Source organism: Meleagris gallopavo, chromosome 8, assembly GCF_905368555.1.
Source record: "Meleagris gallopavo chromosome 8, MGAL_WU_HG_1.1, whole genome shotgun sequence".
Lineage (NCBI taxonomy): Eukaryota > Metazoa > Chordata > Aves > Galliformes > Phasianidae > Meleagris > Meleagris gallopavo.
Window position 1 is genome coordinate 20,972,069 of NC_139411.1, and position 23,350 is coordinate 20,995,418.

At 34.6% G+C, this 23,350-nt stretch overlaps 1 protein-coding gene across 1 annotated transcript in view; it reads right to left on the reverse strand.

The window, feature by feature from the left end:
* Window positions 1-306: 306 nt before the first annotated feature.
* LOC100543833 (adhesion G protein-coupled receptor A3) overlaps window positions 307-23,350 on the reverse strand; it is a 251,820-nt gene continuing 228,776 nt past the window's right edge. The window contains exons 18-19 of the mRNA XM_085229268.1: window positions 7,594-7,689; window positions 307-4,453 (exon numbers count right to left, since the gene is read on the reverse strand). Of these exons, the coding sequence (XP_085085394.1) occupies window positions 3,232-4,453; window positions 7,594-7,689 (1,318 nt within the window). The 3' untranslated portion in view covers window positions 307-3,231. The remainder of the gene's footprint in view (window positions 4,454-7,593; window positions 7,690-23,350) is intronic.

Consider the following 23,350-nt stretch of genomic DNA (forward strand, 5'->3'; position numbering starts at 1 on the left):
TGCATAGTTCTTCAAAAATTATTTTTTGGTGGATGAAATTTCTCCTGTTTAATCTCAGACAGAAAGTGAATGGTAAAGGTCTGTTCAGTCATTTTTATGTCATAAATGAATCACCGAAACTAGTGCTGACATTGAAGCACATTACATGTTTATGTCCAGAAGGAATTTACTAGGACAATATAACTCTTAAATTCCTGTTATTTCATTGACTTTATTTTTATAGGAAAGAAAATCAGGTAAAGTAGTGATGGCTCACTGACTGCAATGGACCAAAAACGCACAATAAAACAAAGCCAGACTCCCAAAGCATTGAAATTATCTCCTTTATCGTAAGGAAAAAAAAAAGTCAAAAGCACAAAAAGCATTTTGGTCAAATTTGATGTTACAAAACATTTTTATATTTATTTAATATCATGTTCTCCTACTCTGTAGTTATACTGTATATTTTCTGAAAAAATAATATGCAAACAAATTATTGCATAACACATTTCTTCCAAATTAGCCCAGAAATAGTCACTAAATTAATTTTTTAACACATAAGAAAAGTGTTTTAATATTTTACGTTCGAATTCCAGAGAGTTTTATCACACAAGATATTCTGTGGAAAGCAGCACCTATTTACCCTTTTGTAAGCCATTATGAAGACTGAACAAGCCTCTCAGGTGAAATAACAGAGGTGATTAAAACATGAGCTGAATAGAGGAGCTCACTGAGTGGAGTGGGTTCTTGCGGAGTGAGTATGGCAGTTGGTTCTGTGTGTGTGTGTGTGTAACATTTTGCATAATGGTCTACAGACCCCCTAGGATTTTGCTAGTACAGAATATACATATACATAGTGCTGAGACACAGAGAAGTGGTATTTCACATTATGTCTATGCTTGCTTAGGGTTCACTGTCTATGTGGAATGAGTAAAAGTAAGATGAAAAGAAAATAATTACTGAACAGAAAATATTTCATTATGCAAACAAAGAAAAATACTGTATTTTAGTTTAGAGACAGTCCAAGCATATACAGCATATACATAATAAAGCTCAGGCATTTCTTTTTTGTTGTTGTTTTGTTTTGTATTAGCTAAAGAAGCAGTCATGAAACTATTGTCTATTGGTTTAAAACTAGACAACCACCTAGTGCATTCTTCTTGCTCACCTTTTAAAAATACACAATCTGAGATGGATACATTGCACTGCTGGAGTTTACAATATATATTTCAAATTTACAAAAATACAGAAAAACAAGATTTCTTGCACTCAGATACTGAGCATTAACCCTTTGAGTACTAATTCCCACCTGCAACACTGCAGAACACATTCATCTGACTTACATGTTTTTAGAACATTCTAACAATTATAATTGTCATCTTTATGTACACTATTAGGAAATGCATTCCTACATACTAAAAAAAAAAGGTAGAGACTAATAAACTCCTCAAAATTTAAACAAAAAAAAAAAAAAAAAAAACCCACAAAAAAAACAACCAACGAATAGGTGGAAGTACATGAAGATTTCTGCAAAATATGCACAGAGAATCACAGACTGATGACCTTTCTAGCGATTTTTCTATTTCCTCTCTGCAGCAATGTAACAATTATGTAAGCCTGTGCTAAGACATGAGAGCAAACTTTCTCTTGTGGCCATACAGAATTGTGCTTTTTCTCTTATTTATGGGTGCACTGCTCACTTTTCACTGTAGACATTTCTCTCTCAGCTCTATGCTCCTATTCACTTCATGTGGTCCATTATTATTCTGCACCATTCCTATCTGAAAAAAGCCATTTTATTTCATATAAGGATCATTATGATGTAGTTCTGTACTGTGAGTTGATGCTTTGTGTCCAGATGTTCATGGAAACACGAAAAAAATTTCTTGTCATAGGAAGCCTTGTTAAGAGTTGTTAATAGAGAATGTTACTGACCCTGGGATGCCCTACAATTAAGCAGAAATCGTGAACATAAAGAACTTCACTGAAGGTCAAATTTGCATTAAAGAATGAAGACAATCTGAAATTTGCTAGAAGAGGAGACAAATTTTTAGAAAGGAAGAGGTGAAATTAAAAAGGTGTGGTTTTGGCGTATGATTGAACCTTCTCTTTCCTGGCAACTCTGGACTACACTGAGCATGTAACTAAATAGACAACATCATATTTACAGTCTCTGAATTAGAATAAGCTATTTTTAAGAAAATAACTGTAGTCCTCAAAGAGTTAATGATAAAACTGCTCTACCTTAACAGATGTGGAAAGGTTATTGTGGAACAGCTTACAGATTTGTTCAAAAGGCATACTTTACAAAGGAGTGTAAAACTTGTTGAGACGATTGCTATTACACTGCACAGTGTCACATACTATGAATAGTGCATGCTCTGTAAAGACATTAGAGTGGACCCTTATCAAAGCTATCATATAACCTTATACGAAGGATTGTGCCACTTAAACTAGTGCAGAGTGATTTTTTTTTCCTGTAGATTTATAATGCTCTAGATTAATATCAATAGGGTTTTTCACAGCCTTGTACAACACTTTTTTTTGTTCTTTTTTTAAACACATGTAACACTATAAAACAGCAAATGGTATATCCTGACATATGTCATGCAAAATACAACCAATACAGCACCATAGATGTAACAGAGACATTACCTAGCACTTCTCTCCAACAAGAAAAAGGACATAACAGAGACTGTACATTACACGACTTTACAGGCCATATGCTACAGAAGATCGTTAGAGGCAGTATCACTTTTGTACTTCTAAAAAGCTGTAATTTTATAAAATCCTGTTTATCATTTCTACGATAGTCACTTCTGATTAAAATCCATGGCACAGTAATAATATTTTGCTACAAAAATAAATAAGTAAAAGTTTAAGATGCTGATATGCTTATAAAAGTTGTCTGAAATTACTACAGAACAAAAGTGAGAATAATGAATGACAACAATGTATTTCTAAATAAATGTTTTGTGCGACAAAAGGATATTGCCTCTCTTATTCAGTTGTCTACACTTTATCTTCTAATTATCTTTCAGAATATTTTTATAACTTTCTTTTAAAAATAACTTCACTTTTAAAACTCACAATCTCTCTTTTTTATACTCTCATTACGAAAACGGGAATAAAGATGAAAGGGCTGTACAATTCGCTGATGAACTACACGACTATGTCATCTTATTTAGGTTTGAATAAAAGCAAAGTTAATGATGGTTTAGGTGGAGAAAAGACATTATGATGGCCCATGAACTACACAGTAGTTTCATTTTTCCAAGGGCCTGTTTTGATATTTCCTGTACTATCTGAGCTGTATATCATGGCTTCGTGCACGTTTCCCTTGAGAATTCCATTATGATTTGTTGTATTAAACGGCAATGACTGTGTCCGTGGATGCATTTCAAAATGAGCTGGATGGTGCACAGTGTCACTTTCTGGCATTTTAGTACAACTATATATGACAGTACTTGCGTCGCTACTTTCAGGCTGGTTGACAGTAGGATATGGATCGCTTTTCGAGCAGCAGGCCCGTCTGTGACCCGACTGGCTATCATGTGTACTGTGGGGGCTGTCTGTATGTGAGCTGTGGATGCTGCCATCAATACTCGAAGGAATATGGTAGGCGTATTCTCTTTCACCTGCTGATCTATGCCGACTGAAATAACGTGGCTTAGTTCTGCTTTTCAGACATCTATGAATGTGCATATTGGGTCTGAAGCTTCCCTCATTGTGGACATGAATATGAGCTTCATCATCAAGTAGCTGGTCACAGTGCATTTTTGCACAACATGGTGTCACAGGAGAAAGGCAGTTAACGTGATTTTGAGCTGCTTGGAGGTTAGTGAGTTTGCAGTGGCTAGCAGCTGGATGATTAAACACAGCTGATTTGTTGGGACATGGTGATTCCTGAAGACAAGGTGCATGAACTTGAGTGTCCCCATTGACGTTGACTTTTGGGCGCACATTAACTTGGACAGAATAGGTGTTTCTCCGAGATGGACAACAGGACCACCAGCAATGCCACACATCATCTCGCTTTGCACAGTGATGGATAAGGATGAAAAGCCCCAAGGTCACACAGAAGGCTCCATAAAGACAGCTAAATATCATATCCAAGAAATGACCTTGAGATACTGCAAGCGCTCCAAAGGTCCAAGTGGCAGTAAACAGGAACAAAGTGAATGCTGCAGCTCGAAGCTGAGCCTTAAATGAATGCTCATTTTCCAGTAAGGAAGAAGAAATCATGGAGCAGGCTGCCTGGGGAACAGACGCAGCGTCTGTAACGTGACCATGGCCCACTTCAGTACTTGGCATTCTCTGCGGATCTTCTGTCCTTTCCTTTAACTCATATTTACGTTCAGGGTGGCGCTTCAGTTGAATGTAGGTGCAGAGAAAATAAATACAGGTAACTAGCACAATGAATGCTACTGGCCCATAAAAAGCGCCAAGACTAGGCTCCCATGCCATCCAGCAACTGGAAACAACAAAAAGAGAGAGAGTAAAGAACATATTGTAGGTCAAGTTAGATGTGCTGGACAACATACCAACATATGGAAGTGAAACTGAGCTTTCTTGCTGACATATATGGCCTGACAATACCTTAGAAGTTTGGATAGGTTTCTTTGGAGCTGAAGTGTGTCTTTAATATCAATTAAACCATGACAACTTTCCTATTTTTCAACAGAATAAAACATCTATTATAATTCAGAGCATATTAAAGATGAAAATTTCCAAGAAATATAGATCCATTTAGAATCTAGAATTCTACTGAAGTTTGAGACATTTATGTCAACACTTTCTCCCCTATTAAAAATGTCGGCTCTAATACTTTGATTAAAAAGCAAATGAAGCAAACTTTATACAATCTGTGATAGCAAAGGAGATTTTCAGATTTCAGTAGTTTGTACCAATTAACATTAATATAAATTCTTAAGCTTAAAGATTGTTCTTAAGGAATATTCCTGTTGCTGAAGTAGAGAACAGCTGGAGTAACAAGAGGAGATTGAAAAAAATTCTAGTTGCAGTCTCCACAGTGAGCAGGTCCAAGAGATATACGGCATTTCTGGGTTCACAACAGTTTCTAAAATTCCTGGGAGTTAATTTATATCAACTTGAATGCTATTAGGAAAAATTAAGGTCTCTTTGTGATGCACTGCTAGCATAATATTATCATAGTATAGATTATTATTTGCTAGGGTTTAAATAATACAACCATAACTGTTTCAGAGTAGCTTAAAGTAGTTCACAGGCCAGTATGAGCTGATTAAGTCTCAGTCAGCTGCATAATTTAGCAGCAGTCTAACAGGATTTCCTGGTGCTGAGAGATCTAGTAATATAAAAGTTATAGAAGAAAACACTTCTGGCTGTTGAAATCCCAGATGGACCCTCAGAGAATTTGGGTTTGAGGTGGGGCAAGAATAAATATTTGCCTAGCTCTTACTCTTCTCTGTGATCTGCTTTTAGCCATTGTTACAGACTGTTTCTAGGTTTCTATATACTAAATAGTGCATATATTGCTAGAAAGAGAAGTTGCTTTCCCGAACTGCTGGACTACAAGAAGAAGCAATGAGTTTAAACTTCAGAAAAAAAAAAAAAAAAAAAAATTAGATTTTCAAAAAGTTTTCTAGCTAGGATAATAAGCTGTTGGAATAAAGTGTGGTATATACCTTACGGGAGTGTTTAAAATACTGCAGATAAATAACTGTCAGGAATGGTTTGAATACATTAATTTTCCACTGGGTCAGAAGGACAGATGAGGTGATCTATCATGATCCATTCCAGCTCTAAAAGTGGTACTGTGAGACACTTCCTATTCATTTAGGCATCAGTGATTGGTTGCAGTCCCTCCAATATAGTGAGGAACCTTCTGATATCACATTCCTGTCAAGCCAGGAATCATCTACTATTATTCTAAAAATGGCAGAATGAATTTATCCCCCAGGCTGAGAACCTCTCAGCTAAAGAAGATGCAGTCCCAATGGGTATTCACTATGAGAAACTGCGGTGTATATGCTTATATATATGTATATATTTTAAATCTAAACATTAAACAAAAACATACATCCATTTATTAGTGAACTTAGAAACACTTCAGAGAGCATATATTTTGCTGTCAGACATGCATATGAAAAGTTTCCAGAAATACATCTTTGAAAAGATAGATAAGTTTCACCTATATTTAATTGAATAAGGACAGAGCACAAAGCTATGTGAATACTTGAAGTACATTTGAATGCTGCATATTTGATGCAAAGTGGAAAACGGAATGCTCCCCAGTGGAACAGTCATTTGAAGAAAGGACTTACTTCAAGTGAAATCTCATTGTGGATCACTTCAAAAATCAATTACATTAAAAGAAGAGTTTGAGCTTGCACATCTACATTTTTTCTGTGCTAATACTATTAAAAATGAGAAAGGCATAAAACTAACAGTCTGTTGTTGAATTAGGTATTTTTTTACCCAGTTTTGAAAGCATCCGTCACCTATGCCTTGTTTTCAGTAAACTGTGTTACCAGGTATTGATTGGCTAAGGTTAGTATGGTTAGAGAAGTATAACCTCTGTAACTGTGCCAAATGATCAGAGTCTTTTAATATACTGTTGATTGTAAATGATTGGATAACTCGATAAGTTTTAATAAATGTATGAATGTGAACTGTGTCCTAGGCAGACGAAACAGCCACTGTGTGTACTAATTAATTACCAGAATTTAAACTTTGATTACCAATAAAATACTTCTAAGAAACCAAATGCTCAGTTACAAGGTATTCTGTTTCAGTTTCCATTTTTCTCATCCAGAACATAACTAGTTTCAAATGCATTACAGTAGATGTTCTAAGCAGTAACTACGAGTAACATCCATCAGAGTTCTAGCAACAAGGTGCTGGCAGTCTACTAGCATAGCCATTAGTGCATCAGTCATTGTCTTGTTGATCATTTACATAGAATGCATTTATCTTTACAGTCTGATTCACTTTCTGCCATGTTTTTATGGAGAGGCTTATTGCAGTTCATTGATATATCATGTTTCATGCCAAGAATTAATAACAACATGATGCCTGAACAGCTTGTGGAGGTATACTGAAGGCTAATATATTGGTAGATGAGATTGCTATCTTGCCACTGAAAGACATTGTGATTGGAAAATTTCCATATGGCACAAATAAAAAATTATTAGTTTTCAAGAGAAGAAAAAGGAAATTTTTACATGTCCTTTTTTGAAGTAACTATTTCAAACTTACTTCAAATAACTTACCTGGAAAATATCAATTCAAAGTAGATAATTAAATACTTTTAATTCATTAAGTTAATTAATGGCCCTATTAAATATGTCACCCATTAGTCAATTTTTAATATCCTCTCACTGTGGCGTAAATGATAAGCGATTCTATAAATGAGTAGTGATTCTATTGACCACAATGGAGTCAAATTGGTGGAAGTGAAGCAGCAAGCCCCAGATTAAGTTATTGCTTTCATAGCTGTTAACCCATAAAATTTAATATTAAATACAATCCCAAGTGGCATGTCTGTATACTTTATGATGTCAGTTAAATTTGTCAGCATAAGAATAAAAAAATGTTTTCCTTAAAGGTTTTATGATAATATCTTGTACTTACTATGGTGCATTGCCTTCAATCCCATAATTATTGATATTGGTTGCTGCTGTAATCCCACATATAATGAAAGGAACACCACCACTAATCAGATAAAATCTGTTGAGAGATAAAATGAGATATTTTAATTTTCCTGCCTGACTGAAATCCCTAAACGCAGAAAAGCAAAAAGGAAGCACTGTCACAATAAGCACTGTACTTAAAGAACTGTACAAAAAGAACAGCTTAACATTTAATATTGAGGACCCACTTTTCAAAATCTGTTGACTGATTGGTAAATCCTCAGAAAGTGTAGTTACTTATGCAGTCAAATGAAAAACAATGCCTTGTCTAACAACAACAACAACAAAATTCCAAATACAAATATTTATTCACTTATCTGTGTATTTGTATTCAAAACTTATTAAAAATTTAAGTATTATGTATTAAGATAATCAGACAACTGTCAGGTTAGCCTGAGAATTTTCCCAATGAAATACAGTGAATGAAATAGAGTTGAACTCAGAAGCAGGAAAGGACAATCCACTGTACAAATAAATAAATCAATAAAGATTTTCTGAACAGAGGAATAATCTAGAGCAATTAGGAGGGTTAAATATTACTTTGCATATACCACACTCTTTTTCACTCATTAAATATCCAGCCTTACAAATGCATTAAAAAGTGAGGGCTTACAACAATTCAGCAAAATATCATAAATATCTAAGAAGAGTGTTAATCAAAGCATTAATATTTCTTTAAAGATTTGTATCTGAAGACTGCAAGCACACAGTTTCATACCCCTTTAACCAGTTGAATACCACTGAACTCCTTGGCAGCAGAAGTCATCCCAGTGTATCATCATTAAGTTACACTGAAGTCCTAGGGGATGTCTCACTGAAATTGGCATCCTGCATTTCTATATTAAAATGCAGCATTACATACCGTCATCATATTTTCCATTTACATAAGCAAGGCACAAAATTATTCATGGAGCACAGCACTTGTACCACTGTGGTCTCTGAGGTGGAGAGCACCGGCCCCTGGCACATGTGACTCTAAAGCTGGGAGGCATGCTGGGAGGCTCAGAGACAGCAGGAAAAATATTTCACTGTACTTAGAAGCTCAGCTGGTTCTCTTAACATCCCTACTTATTTTCTATTTCAACCTATGCACTTCTCTTTGTAGACAAAATTTGCATCTTTTCAAGGCACTTGTCTGCTGCAGGAAACATTAGGCAGGGATATAAACACTTCCCAGTCACTGCTGTTATGTTGTCCAAAAGGACTAAGAGATTGATGACGTATGGACACATGCTCTCCAGAATCTGGCCAAGAGTTTTCTAAAATGCAATACAAAATCCAGGAAATTTGAGTCCTTGCAAGGTAGGATCTTTACAGAAATAAAGACATAGTAAGCTTGGCCATTTTGAGTAAAACCCAGTGTTAAAAATTTCTTAACTTCTTGCCACCATCTCATTGTGAAGCAAAATTTGAAGCTAAGCTTCAGAAAATGTCACTTTAACGTTTTCAGTCAATCACTGTCCTTATGATCTAAGCTGCAAACAGAGCAGAGAAAATCACGCTCCACATTTATCAAAAAGCCTTTCAGTTTCTATAACTTCAAAGTCATTAAATATATACGTTTTCTTCAAACTTGGCTTATTCTGTAGAGCTCAACAAATTCCAATGAACAAGCTGCATCCTTACAAAACCCATTCATTCAATGATTGCGAGTATCTTTTGACTTGAACATATTGAATAAGCTAGCCTAACAGCTTATTATTATTTTTAACAAAGACATACTCAATGACATTTTTTGAAACTTCAGGAAATGACTAGGGTAAGCAATGAGGCATAGAAACTTTAATTCCAATTTGTCTAAGAAATAGTAATGAGCAGAAAAATAGTACAGAATCAAGCATAGGAAACTGTACTTCAAACCCATCTGAAGTGATTACAGCATAGAATTTACCTACAATGTAATCTATAATTTCATTTTTTGCAGTGCAGCCACTTTCTACAAATTGGATACATACATTTTAATCATATCCTTATCTAACGTCTCAAAGAAGCCTGTATTGGGGCGTTAGATAACCTCCTTCATAGCTCACACTTTCAGCAGCCTGTTGTATACGATATCAGTAGCATCAGATGTTCTGGAAGCACTTAGCTATACAGCGCTTCAGAAACAAGACAAACTCTAGCCAAATTTCTGTCTTGTCTCGTAGTTAAGAGAAAGAAAATACATTCTAGAAATGACACAAGGTGAAGTCAAATGGTTTCAGAGCACCCAAGGTATGCTGTTTTGATATCCAGCACAGCACACTGCCTCCCCTGTCCCATTGGGAAAAAAAAATAAATAAATAAAAAATAACATAGAACATAGAAATGACAGTGTGTACAAATGATTCTTTGTTGGTGGATTTGTGATTGTTGAAGGATGAAGGGAAAAAAAAAACAACCTGCCAAATAGAGGAGAAGTAAAAAAGAGGAATGGCATTAAAATAGATCAAACAGATAATAAAAGAGAATTTAAGGGTAGGAGTGCAAAGTCTTCTCCATTTGTGTGAGCTCATGGATACCCACCCTAGACAGTATATAAAGGAGAAAACATCATAATAAAAAGTCATCGAAGAAGAGAAACATGGTTCATGAAAATCCATATAGGTATTAGTTGTGTGAAAGTATACTTAAAATAAAGAAATCTAGACCAAAACAAATTCAATCTAAGTAATGCAGTCATTAGTTTTTCCTGATTTTGTCTTTTATACCCAGATGAGATGATTAGCAAAGTAAAATTGATAGGGTATGAATAAAAAGTGAAGGAAATATAGACACTAAGTAGCTTGAGATTGTACTCGTAGGAAACCTTTTACCTAAGAGAAACAAAGTACTTTACAAAAATAATTAATTCACCTTCATGGCCCCCTGTGTGTCCAATAAGTATTTTCCCTGTTGCACAGATGAGAAAACAAGCAAGGAGACATGAAGTGTTCAAGGTCATGCAGAACGCCTGTTTCAGAGAGACTTCTTAATTCTCATCCTACGTTAAACACAAAGTGCTTCTACATTACTCTAAATGAAGGGATCAGGCAAATTATGGCATACAGGACTTTGTCTCCAAGCCCAAGAAACTGGGTTTGCTTCTCCAGAGGTTCATGCAGGAGCAAGAATTAAGCTCTTAACCCAATACTCTTGAAGCCTTGCCAGTGAATATCTGCCTGATACTCCCTACAAGACAAGTGGAGGATGAGCCTGTATACACTGTCCCCTCTGCAACCCTAGCATTAACATCTCCTGGTATTTCATATAGAGCTGACTGAACACATACATTGAGTAAATATTCCAGATCTATTGAAGTGGTCCATGTTGAGGACTGCAGATGGAGAGATAATGGGATCTGCTGCTGTTGCTGCAGGTGGAATGGATACTGTTCCTGTTAAGTAATGCTCATTCAAAAATAATATAATAAGCAATACACTAAAGATGAAACTTGTAGATTGAGCAAATAAATGCTTTTCCACCATCTCTTCCCCCCCCCCAAATTTTTTTTTCTTATTTTGAAAAGAAAAAAAAAATCTTTTTCCAATTCTATTTGCCTAACTTACATTTACTTACTAACTTACGTTTCCCTCTCATGACTCTTGGTTTAAAAGCTTTAAAGATCTACAGCCTTTGGTGCAGTACACAGATTTTATCTTCCAATTGCCTTCTCTGATTTTTGTAAAGCATATAAAAATATTTTAAATGAACCCTATCCAAGCCCTGGTACCACACCTGTGGCTTAGTGACATGAGCTGTGGGACTTAGGAGATCAATTTTCTTATTTTTCTTATTAAGCCAGTCAGCTGTCCTCTCCACAAAAGAATATGCAGTAATTTGGGACTCAGAGCCAATTTCATCAACTTGTGTTACTCTTCTAGCACTCAAGAAAAGTGAAAAGTGATACTGAGGCTACCAGTAACAAAATGCTGTAGGCAGCAGCAGGAAGACGGGCTGGTTGGAGAAGCCTGCTTTGACAGATTTGACTGTTATAATGGAGCCAGCGAACACAGAGGATTTGGCTGTAATTGAGATAGCCATGTGCACAGATCTTTAAAGACTGGTAAACAACGGGGAGGAAATTAAAGTTTTTTACAACTAAAAATTGATCTTGACAAGCAGTTTATTTATGTAATATTTCAGCATTGTTTTACAGGCAAGACTGTGGGGTGATTTGGGGCTTTGAAGTTACTGCCAAGCTGTTGCTTCAATAGCCTAAGGGAACAGTTTTAAAAATTTGTATATTGTTGTTTCAGGCCACCCAGAGATGTCCTGAGGATTCCTAGCAGGCTTTCACATCAGTGTACATTTATTACTGAAGCTCATTCTATCACATCTTTGCTAATGTTATTCGAGCTAATTAGATTAAAGCTTCTCTGGTAGGCTTCTGTGTGCTGCATTTGAACCTCTCAACTGCAATGTGGGCAACACCTAAGGCCTGAAAGTCAGGCTGTGCAGGCACACACACAAATGGTCTGCAGTAATTTGTGAGGGGAGGACCCAAACTCAATGAACAGGAGAGGGAGGGAACCCCTAAGTTCTGCTGCAGCCACCTGAGACCAATAAGTACCATACTTTTCATTACATAGAGTAACATAACCCCCCCCCCCCCCAAAATCCTCAACACAAGCAGACACTGCTTGGGGTGATGTCTCACTGATGACATCACAGCTTACTATTTCCCAGCTTCTTTTCAGCAAAAGCTACTCCTGTAAGGCAAACTCTACTACAAAATACTGGGAGCTACAGAGCCAATCTCATAGAAACAGGATAATGTCAGCAAGAATGACTGCAATAGCCTGCAGGCAGCATCAATTCTACTATCTTAACATACAGTATATTCTTCTAAGTTTATTTCCATAACTATTACACAGTAAGCCACTGAGCGAAAAGAGAGTTCTACCCAGTGATGAATTTCTTGCTCGAGCGTCTGGCTTTTCTCTAGCCCAAACCTGTGAATGAATTCTTCCTGTGCTCAAAACTGCACGAGACCTTGGCTTTGTGGGCTTAACCGTATTGCTTAAGATTTGTTTTTTTTCCGCAGAACAGTGATGGACAAGTAAGTTATTTACTAGCCCCACACTTATTGCTTAAAACGCATTTGTAAGTATTACTCTCTACATGCCCAACTGTACAAAAGTACATGTTACGTATGTAAGGATACCATTGCCTCCTCTCTTTCTCAACAGTACAAATAGAGATGAATCTACTTAGCTTCACTTCTAGGGTACAGGTCATGTAGGAAGAGATGTCAATCTATTAGCTTCTTGCAAAATGAACATGAAAATAAAAAAGATATCACAGCAAGAAGAGTTCCCCCTTTATTTTTCCTTGAGCTGGGATTTGATTTTAACATCTTTATGAAAATAATCCATATAGAAAATGGTCATTAACTTCTGAGCTAAACAGATGCCACAGTTCAAGAACCCTGCAGGCAGGCAGACAGATAAGTAGCTGCTCTGTAGAAAGCTGAAGCATATACAAGCCTGATTTTCAAATTATTCCTCTTGATTTTTTCATGCATCATATTATTTCATAACTCTTTTCCCTGGTAATTTTAATAAAATGAAGAAAAAGAATGAGATGGTTTTCAAAATGCACCTCAAAGAAAAAAAAAATAACATTTTTATCTTATTCCCAGATAGTTAGGCATTGGACTAGATGACATTTGAAGGTCCCTTCCAATTGAATGATTCTATTCTATAGTCTTGGCTTACATATATATTTACAAAAAAAGATGTTAGCTTTGCTTCATGGCCTTGCTGAAAAGAAATAGCCTGTATTTCTTAAGCACTGTTTCCCTGTTTGCAAATATAAAACAAATATGAAGATTAGACACACACACACACACACAAAAGGAAAAAAAGAAGAGCTGTGCAGAAATTCCTTCTAGTCCTTTAATGTGACAGTATTATTTTTCATTTTCACTGTCTATTTACATTCCATTTTTTTCCACAAGACCTTTCACTCATTCAGCACTGATGGAGCAAAGCTCACTGGACAGGTAGTTACTCGTTTCATATATGTCCCCTTCTCCTATATCTTATTGCAGATTAAGAGCTTCACAAACATTAATTAATCTTTATAATGTTCCTGTGAGAATATATATAATCTCCATTTAGAAGCAGAAACTAAAGCATAGAGAGATGAATGACAAAGTCATTAAGAAAATGCTTTGCAGATTTGTTTGCTCAACTTAAGATGTCCAGACCTTCAATTCAACAAAACTAGGCTCTAATTTTCTAGAAAAATTGGCGGTGATATTCGAGTTTAAATACTTTGCTCGTTGTTGCCTTAGAGACTTCTAACATGGGAACCTAGACAATAAATGGGAAGAATGTTAACCAGTGATAGAAAATATTAAGCCTCACCTATGAAACAGATTAAAAAACACTTTCCTCTACCATATTAGTCCACTGCGCTAGATATTCATACTGAGCTTTTCTTCCTGTTTGACTGTGTCATATGATTTCTCATGCATTGTTGTTTTGGTGGTAGGTTAGGCCCTGCCAGTGGAGAAAGCTGAGGAGATGTGTTGAACCCCCTTTCAACATCCTTCATGGCTCGTGTACCCATATGTGTACTTTGGTATGTTGCAGATGAACAGGAATTTACAAACTAACAGTGTAGTTGCTGTCAACTTTACCTTTAGGACACCTTAAGTCAGAGGAATGAATAGAAAAGAAAAAATGCATATAAAAAGAAAAAGTAAAATTAAGAAAATTCTATAACTCAAAAATATTTTTTAGAGAAAATTTGGAATAAAAGTAAGAGAAATGAGCTTCATTTGCACAGATATAAGTGTATTGACTCTTTCTTAGCTAGACCAATTTGCAGAGCCATTCCATATAACAAGGATTTTTCTATTTTTCTATTTTTATTTGAGAATGCCTTGGATAGTGTTGGAAATCAAAAAGAGACTCTAACAGTGTGTGTTCTGTGCTGCAGCTTGGCCTGTTGACTTGTACTCCTCCTCAAGCTTAATGAATAAATAACTTCAGTCAAGATATGGAGGTATTCATGCAGAGTATATTTCTGAAGGAAAGCAAAAAGTAACATACACAGCAGGTTGATGATAAATAAATATATTGGTATTTCTTAAAGACTCTCTACATGGGCTGCTCTGAAAGTAATACCTCTTATTTCATTGCATTGAACAATGACATCAGAGGTGGTTGTTGTTGGTATGGCAATAAAGGTGGAACATTCCCACCAATATTCCATTACATTTTGTTGCCACATGACAGATTGCAGCAGAGGAGAAATCTGAAAAATGGCATCAGACATGGAAATGCATATGGAACAAGATATGCCATTCAGTTCCTCCATGCAGAAAAAAAATTGTACCCATTGACATAGATTGATGCTTGCTGAATGTTCATGGAGATAAAACAGCGGATGTAAACATAGTGAGGCAGTGGCAGTAGTAGGTCAACTCCACTGTTGCTGATGTTTATGAGCGTGGTACTCAGGCTCTTATCATTGCTGGCAAAAGTGCATAGCTAATGGTAGTGACTACGTTGGAAAATAGAGTTTTGTAGCTGAGATTTTGCTTTGTCAAATACTGTTCTTGTGCTCTTTGTACATGTTGTAGTTTCCACGGAAAGAAATAGGAGGCATTATTTTCAGAGTACCTTACATATGCATCTATGTATATTTTTATATATTATATTTTAAGAATACAGCTCAGAGAGAAAATGCCATTCATATGTTTGGATTAAAAAAAAAGCAGTAAAAAAGCAGTTAAGTTAAAGCTTCATCCTTCCAATATATTTTGGCTATTTTCTATTTGCACAATCATTTCATCTCTAGAATACACATCAGATTTTTCAATTCTGTTTCCACAGTTAATTTCTAGTAGTAAAATGGCTGATACTCTTTTTCTGAACAATTCATTGCTACCTCATTTTTCCAGGCATTTGACTATTCTGGCATAGAGCTGTTAGCTGAAATAATTTTGCAGTTCCAGCCTACTGAATCAAACACAACTGCTTCACTGAGCATTGCAGTACACCTTTAGAAAGTCAATTACCATCAAGATGTCCTTCTGACTTTCAAAGGGAAAAAAAGAACCATTAACCTATCAACCCTCATCAACGCAAGAAATTCTAACAGCCTATATATAACAATACCATTTTATATGATATGAAAGTGAAATGAAAAGTAAAGCATGCAAAAATAGTGATAATATTGTCACATATTTAATACCTAATTTATATATATTTATTAACCCTATTGCTATATATGTATAGTTATACAATTACATATATTATTAACCCTATTGAATGATTGTCAGTAGAATCACCTTGAATTGTAAAGAGAAAATATGGATTTCTTTGGTTTTACTTTATGTAATATTTCATTAAACCTGCAGAAGGAACCAAATGATGCCACTAACATCATGGAGGAAATACATTTAAATTTGGACCAGATATAAAAGTCACTTAAAGAAGTTTCTGGCCTATGTTCTCCCACAGCTAAATTTTGAAATCATATTTTTTTGAAAGGACTTTATGTCAAAATATTTTGATATTCACTAATACAATTTCTTGAGTCTTCCAATTTTCATATGATATGATGTATGGAAAATGGCATCAAAATCTGTTTTGTTTTTCTTTTTTTGTATTAAATAGTTATTCTGAGACTTTGTTTTTATTGTGAGCTAAATTACCGTATTACACCTGAATAATTTTGGTTCCATGAGTTTCAAAGGAGATATGTGAAACTGTCCATTTGCTGGAGAATTATATTCTTAGTTATATTTTCTGTTTCTTTTCTCTCTCTTTTTTTTTTTTTTTCCTGTACATGTGCAGAATTATTCAGAAGACGTACATGACCCAGCAATTGATTTCATAAAGATTGGGACTGTATTGGTAGACCCAGGTGGCCTGTTCTTAGCTTTGCTTGGCTGAATTCAAGACAGATGTGTGCAAACAGACAGTAAAAAAGAATACAGGAACTCCTTGGAAGTATCTCCAGGGAGGATACATTAATTCTCTTCTAAATTCATGTCTTCTTTTCCATTCTCTCTTATATAAATAAATGATCTTATATGAAGGGCAGGACCTTTACCCACAGTGCCAGTGGGAGCCAAATTGTTTAGAAGAAAGAGAAGAATACAATGTGAATTTCCAGAAAAGCTACATTTTTAATTTGCACAATTTCTTGCAAACCTTCTATAAGATCATGCAATGTTAAACCCTGCTCCAGAGGGCGTGTGGCAAAGAACTTCAGCCTTCTCTACTGAGCTTTCATATGGTCACTGAAACAGCTGGAATTTGACTTCCAACAAGTTTTGACTTACAGTTATATTCAGACTCTAAAAATGTGTAAGTTCTCTTGAGATCTTTCCTATTGCTCTGACATTTTGTGTCTATAATTTCAGCCTTCCTTTTTTTTCTTATTTATTTTTGCCACTCATCTGCTTATGTAAAACTTACAGGAACTTCACAAACTCTCTCCATCTTAGATTAACTAAGTCAATAGAGTGGGAAGATCTTAAAGGCATCACATGTTGTGAAAAACATGAACTTCAATGGCTCAAAGACTAGCAGACAAATAGGAATCTTAAATTCACGGGTTTGAAAAAGAATACTTTTTTTTTACAATAATATCATGGTTTTTACTTATTCTTGAGTGATGAATGCTAGCTTTACTAATTACAGAAAGGAAACAGTAACAAGAAAGCATAACTGCAGCAGGCTAAAAAGCATTTTTATCTTTGCTGGCCTTGAAACATTTCAAGAATCTTATAAAGCCTGTTTGATTGATGCAGGCCATTAAAATAATGTGTTTAGAAAATTTAACATTGCCCCATGAAAGCTGCCATTTCTGCTATAAAAAAATGGCCTTTCTGTAATGAAAATGAAAAATACAGCTTCACAGATAAGTGCATGTAAAACTGCTGAAAGCATCAGCTGGTCTCCGAAGCATAATAGTGATTGGATGGTTACTGTTATACAGAGTACTCTCAGAAATATTTTGAAATTATAAATGTTCTCTCCACTGGATAATACACATTTCTAATATTTAGTACTATGCACCCACACCCCTTATAAATTGCTTTATTAACTGTACAGAAAAATGATAATTTTCACATCTTAATTTAGATACGTTCAGTGTATCCTATGCATATTTTAAAATGCTATCCACTCAGAAGACTTAAGACATTTATACTGTCCCTGTATAGATAAAAATAGAGGTAGTTCTATTGGCTTTTAAATATTAAAACTTCAAAGTATTAAAGAGTTCTTACTGTGTCTGACGTTATTACTGATAAGGTAATAAAAGCCACATTTTTAAAATATTATTAAGGATTAGGTGCTGTATCATCAAAATTAAACAGAGTTAGTGTTTCAGGCTTCTGCATCTCTGGTTTTACAATCGTATGCTAATCACAATTTACTTCTACCTTCCATCTATTTAGGTAATTGGGTTTATTTTCAACTGCATGTATCTAAAATCTAATCACACAGCTAGAACAAGATGTGTCCTCAGGCAAAGTTAGGGAACAGTCTTATTTAAGACATGAAGAAACCACATACTAAATAAAAATAATATCATTTTGATTATTAAATCTTCTTGGTTTACAAGAAGTATTCAGTCACAAACCCAGAGGGCCATTTAAAATTGAGAAGCATTTACTCAGAAGATCCATGGAAACCACAAAACCCTTTCTGTAGATTCTCTAAAGCTACCAAGCCTTTGTAATCAAAACTCAAACTCACATTTTTAGAGAACATATGAAAGGAATTGTTTCTGATGTGAAAAGTCTACATGCTGTTTGAATTCCTCTAATATCCATAGTCAATGCACAGCAAATAAAGAAATTTTGTACTTTGTTTTGATTCTCGTTTTAAAATATGTCTGTTAAGTTCTTCAAAGTTAGGACAAATTAGTATTTAAAGCATCAAAGACACGATTTTCAATTACCTAAAGTATTGCCTTCAATCATACAGAAAACCATACAGAAAGACTGGGAGGTAAAACCAGTACAAGACAAGGCACAGATGTTAACATCCCATGATAAGACATCCTGAATGACTTTGTATATCAATTCTTAAGGCACTTCAACATCTTTTTTAATTGCTGACCAGAACTGCACAACAAAAACCTTGAAGTATTATGCGTCTGTAGTATCTATATATATTAAACAGAGGGTGAGTATTACCATTATATTCTTATTATTATTTCTACTCAGATTTTCTTTGTTTGTGGAATAAAAAAAAAATCTCAATACTTATATAGAGCAATAGAACTGAATAGTATACCTGCCTTGAGAACTAACTTGCAGTCCAGAAAGACTGGATTTAATGAAAATTTATGCACTAGAAATTTTTAATGGGATGCCAGAAGATGTAGCTCAGGTAAAAATAAAATAAAATAAAATCTTCTGAATTTCTATTACACAATTACTTCTACAAATTGACTTCAATTTCTTTTTCAGAATGTGAAGACATACAGAAAATTTTGACATTTTCCATAAATGACAAATCAGTTTTACAGCTGACTGCATTTGGAACACAGATATAAAATTCTACTAATACCTCAAAGGACCAATATAGAAATTCAAAACCTATTGATTTGATCAACTGTGAATAATTGCTCTCTTGTCTTTGAAATAGATATTATTCCAACATTTTTTAAAGAACATTTTATGACTTCCTATCATTTGACACTTATGATTTCTTAGTAATAACAGCTTCACTTGCACATATTTCAATACTGTAGTATATTCCTTAATTTTACTACTTGAAGGAAAGCTAAGTTTCCATATTTTCATGACTAATGTTGCCAGACCAACTCATTTTCGACCCATGCAGCAACGATTAATGTATTTAGTATTTTATACACCAATAATAATAGCCACATATTCATTCTTCACGTAATTACATTTTTGTGATATCAAAACAAAGTCCCTCTCCTTTGTGTTACACATGCTGACTGGTCAATGTATATTGATAAAGGTGAAGAAATAGCTATTATTCATAACTGTATGCCTGAGGTAAGAAACTCTTTAAAGCATGCTGCTGCTTGTCAGATAAATTTTTGGGAAACAAACATATTTGACAGTACCTAACTTCTACCTGAAATACAAATGTATGATTGTCAGAAAATGTTTTCTTTTTCTATTTGCCAAGAAACAATTCATAGAAATGTAGACTCCTTAATATATTTTTGTTAGGAAGATATCACAACTGAGGAATAAATAATAGAGGAAGGTGGCTATAAGTGTTCTTTATGTGGTAGAGTGAACTATCATAAAAAGCAAACGCTTCTTTTACCGCTAGGAAGAGATGACCACCTGTGCAATAGTCTTATGCCTGGACTCTCTTCTGTGATGAGGAAGACTCTGGTTCTTTGCTTAAATTAGACAACTTGTGTATGATCCATATCATGCACAAGTGCTGTCAAAAACAGATATTCAGTATTCCAGTTTTTCCTTTTTTTTTTGAAAAGATGTTTTGAAGTTACAAATTGTGCTAACTTCCTTATGAGGTAAGGATACTTTCAATTGTGGGGATGAAAAATCACTTGTCATTATCTTTTTTTCCTGCAATTTTTTAGAAATTTTTAAACTTTTGGGAAGGCTGAAGGAGTGGGGACTTGAGAAGTAGAGCCCTTATGGTCTGAGACAAGGCTACCACATGACAAGTTTCTTTTGCTACCTTGTATTCTTTCAATAATAGCTTAAATATACTATGTGCAACTTAATGAGGATTTCTGATATTCATACACATAATATATATTTCACATTATGCAGCTAAGAATGTTTATATTACATTCCTACATACCTATGGATTTTAAAATGTTTTATTAAACACATTGGGTTTAGTTTATGGGATTGAGAGTGATTTTTTTGTGTGCTTTAATTCCAGCTAGTTTACAATCTGTACATTTCATGTTTGTGTTCCATTCAAGATGAAAGCTAAGAGTAAACAGAATGAGGATGGGAGGAAGAAATTAGGCCCTTGGAGATTTTCAGAATTAGAGAGCTAAACTAGATGACTTAAAGATATTTCTTCCAAACATTGTTTTTATGATTCTATGATTAACTTTTTATTGATCATTATCTTTTAAACCTTATGGGGATCCATCCACACCCACTGCTAATGTTGAGAGAAAGTCTCTTTAGATGTACTGCTCTTCTAGCTTACATCACTCTGTAAATTGAAATATATGCACTATCACAGAAGACTGACTCACAGGTGAGTGAACATAGCTTGAATATTCCTGTGCCTGGAAGACTATGTGCCAGCCAGAGTGCTTAGAAGAGCACAGTGAGTTATTAAGATGTAACTGAGGACAGGACTGAGGTCAGAAATAGACCCCCCATGTAACATCACATCAACAACATCTACAACTGGGAGAGCAATGTAGAATAGTTGCACTAAAAGAAAAATTGTTGTCATCTATAAATTTTCTCTATTATTGTATCAGGTCAGTTGTGCATTTACTACTTATGCAAGCATTCCTGTCAAATGTGATCAAATCTTGTATAAGTGAGATGCAGAATTGCATGGTTTTCTATTACACAACTGCATTATTCCTTTGAAGAAACTAATTCATCATTGAAGAATTGAAGAAAGTTTCATCCCTAAGGTTTGCAAAAATGAAACGTTTACCTTTCCTCTTTTTTTTTTTTTTCCCTTCTCCCATAGACAAAATCTTATATTAAGATTATTACAATGTTATCTACAACTTCAAATTTATCTTCTTGACACATATCGAAGTAAAATCTTACTTAGGTGTTATTAGGTATAACAAAAGGTAGTGAAGAGTTAAAACACATTGGAAGTAACTTTCCCTCATGATTTTGCATTTCAGCTTCTTTCTTAACACTTTCTCCTTCTTGTTCCATAGGATGTAATTTTAGCTTCTAATCTAGAGGCAGCAAAAAGCATGCTCCTTTAATGCCATATGTGAATGAACGATTATGAATTAACCACTATTAAATCATAGACAAGCTGCATTCAAGCAGTGATTTGAATCTACAGAATCAGAGATTTAAAGTTAATGGCAAAAATTTAGTTTGACATCTCGTCCTTAATTCACCCTATTGAAAAAATAAGAAACAAAGGTACAATGGCATGAGTTCATGAGTGTCGACCCCAATTTTTAGTTTTAATGTTAAATTTTTTTGCTGTTGTCGGTTTTAGTCTTACTAAGTTAAGCTATGGGAAATTCTATATATATAATGATGGCATGAATGTTTGCTTTTTCCTGTTGTTTAAAAACTGACATACACAGAAATCTATTTTTGGTGATCCCTATCCCAGATTTTAACCAGGAGCAAAAACAAAGCTTTTCCATCATATATAAAAAAGGTCAAAGTGTAAGTTTCAAGAAAGAAACTCAAAGGATTTATTGGAACACTCAGCCAAAAGAGATGATGAAAGTTTGAAAGAAAAGAACAAGTAGAGGAAGAAAGGATTTATCTTTATAAATAACTAACAATTGAGTAATTGTAATTAAAAGCTAGAAATGGCATTCCATTTCCAGAACGTTATGTTACTACGTTAGCAATGCAGAAAATGGAGATCTGAAAAGGAATGAACACCCATTGCTAGCACCTAAAACTGTAAAGCATTTCATTGCTCAACGTTCCAGGTAAAGAGACTGCCTAGTTTTGCTAAGTATAATAACTGCTATAGGTTTTGGCAAAATCAGAAGCTCACAAAGAAGTGTTCTCTCTAGTTGCAAAACTCTCTTAGATGGATGAGGAAAGAATTTAGTTAACTGGTTGCTCCTTCAATATTAACAATGGAAAGTTAAGGGTCTGCATAAGCACATAAGATTGTTATATGAGACAATAACAAGACTATGTTATGACACATTAAGTAGTCCAAAATGCCATACATATGAATTATAGTCACAATAGGGCAGCTAGTCTGAAAATAACTATGGTAGTAATTCTTTGCCCACAAATTCTATTCCTTACCTCTGATTAGCAAGAATGAGATTTACTGGCATCAGTAATCCCAGAAATCAAATTCCAAATGGTGTAAATATACAGATACTTCTGGGAAATGAATACTGCCTGTTCAAGATTTATTTATTTATTTGTTTATTTGGTTGGTTGTGGAGTTGTTTTTTTGTTTGTTTGTTTGTTTGTTTGTTTGTTTGGAGAAGTAAGATCCTAGAACTGACCAATCATCTACATAGCAAATACCACAAATTTAGTCTCTCCATATTCAAAACATAAAATCAATGACTGCAAAAGTTAAAACAAAACAAAACAAAACTGGGAGATAAAGTAATAGATACATCTGAAGAAACTCATCTGGTTACAGGTGCAAATTTGGAGGTTATGTTCTTTATGAATTACCTACTTCCCCTTAAGTGATTACTTTTAATAAGCATAGTAGGACAGGGAAATGTACTTACATTTCAACAAAAAATCACACAGAATATTTGAAGTTAAATCTCTACAGCATTACTGACTTATCCAATTTCTTGATACTGCTAATAAATATTGAGGGGCGAACACTAATGATGTTCAGTAATCATAGTTCTACTGCTTCCTAATTAATAGATAAAACAGTAATGAGGTATCTCTCCTAATCAATAGATAAACAGGATTCAGGTTTCAGGATTCCTGAATTACTTTCACAGAAAATCTATATCAGCTTTCACTTCCATGTGAACTTAAAATCTTCAGTGATTCCCTGAGCACCAACTTTAGTTCAATAGTAATGGCACTAGTCCTTATCTGAGTACTCAACCATTAATATACC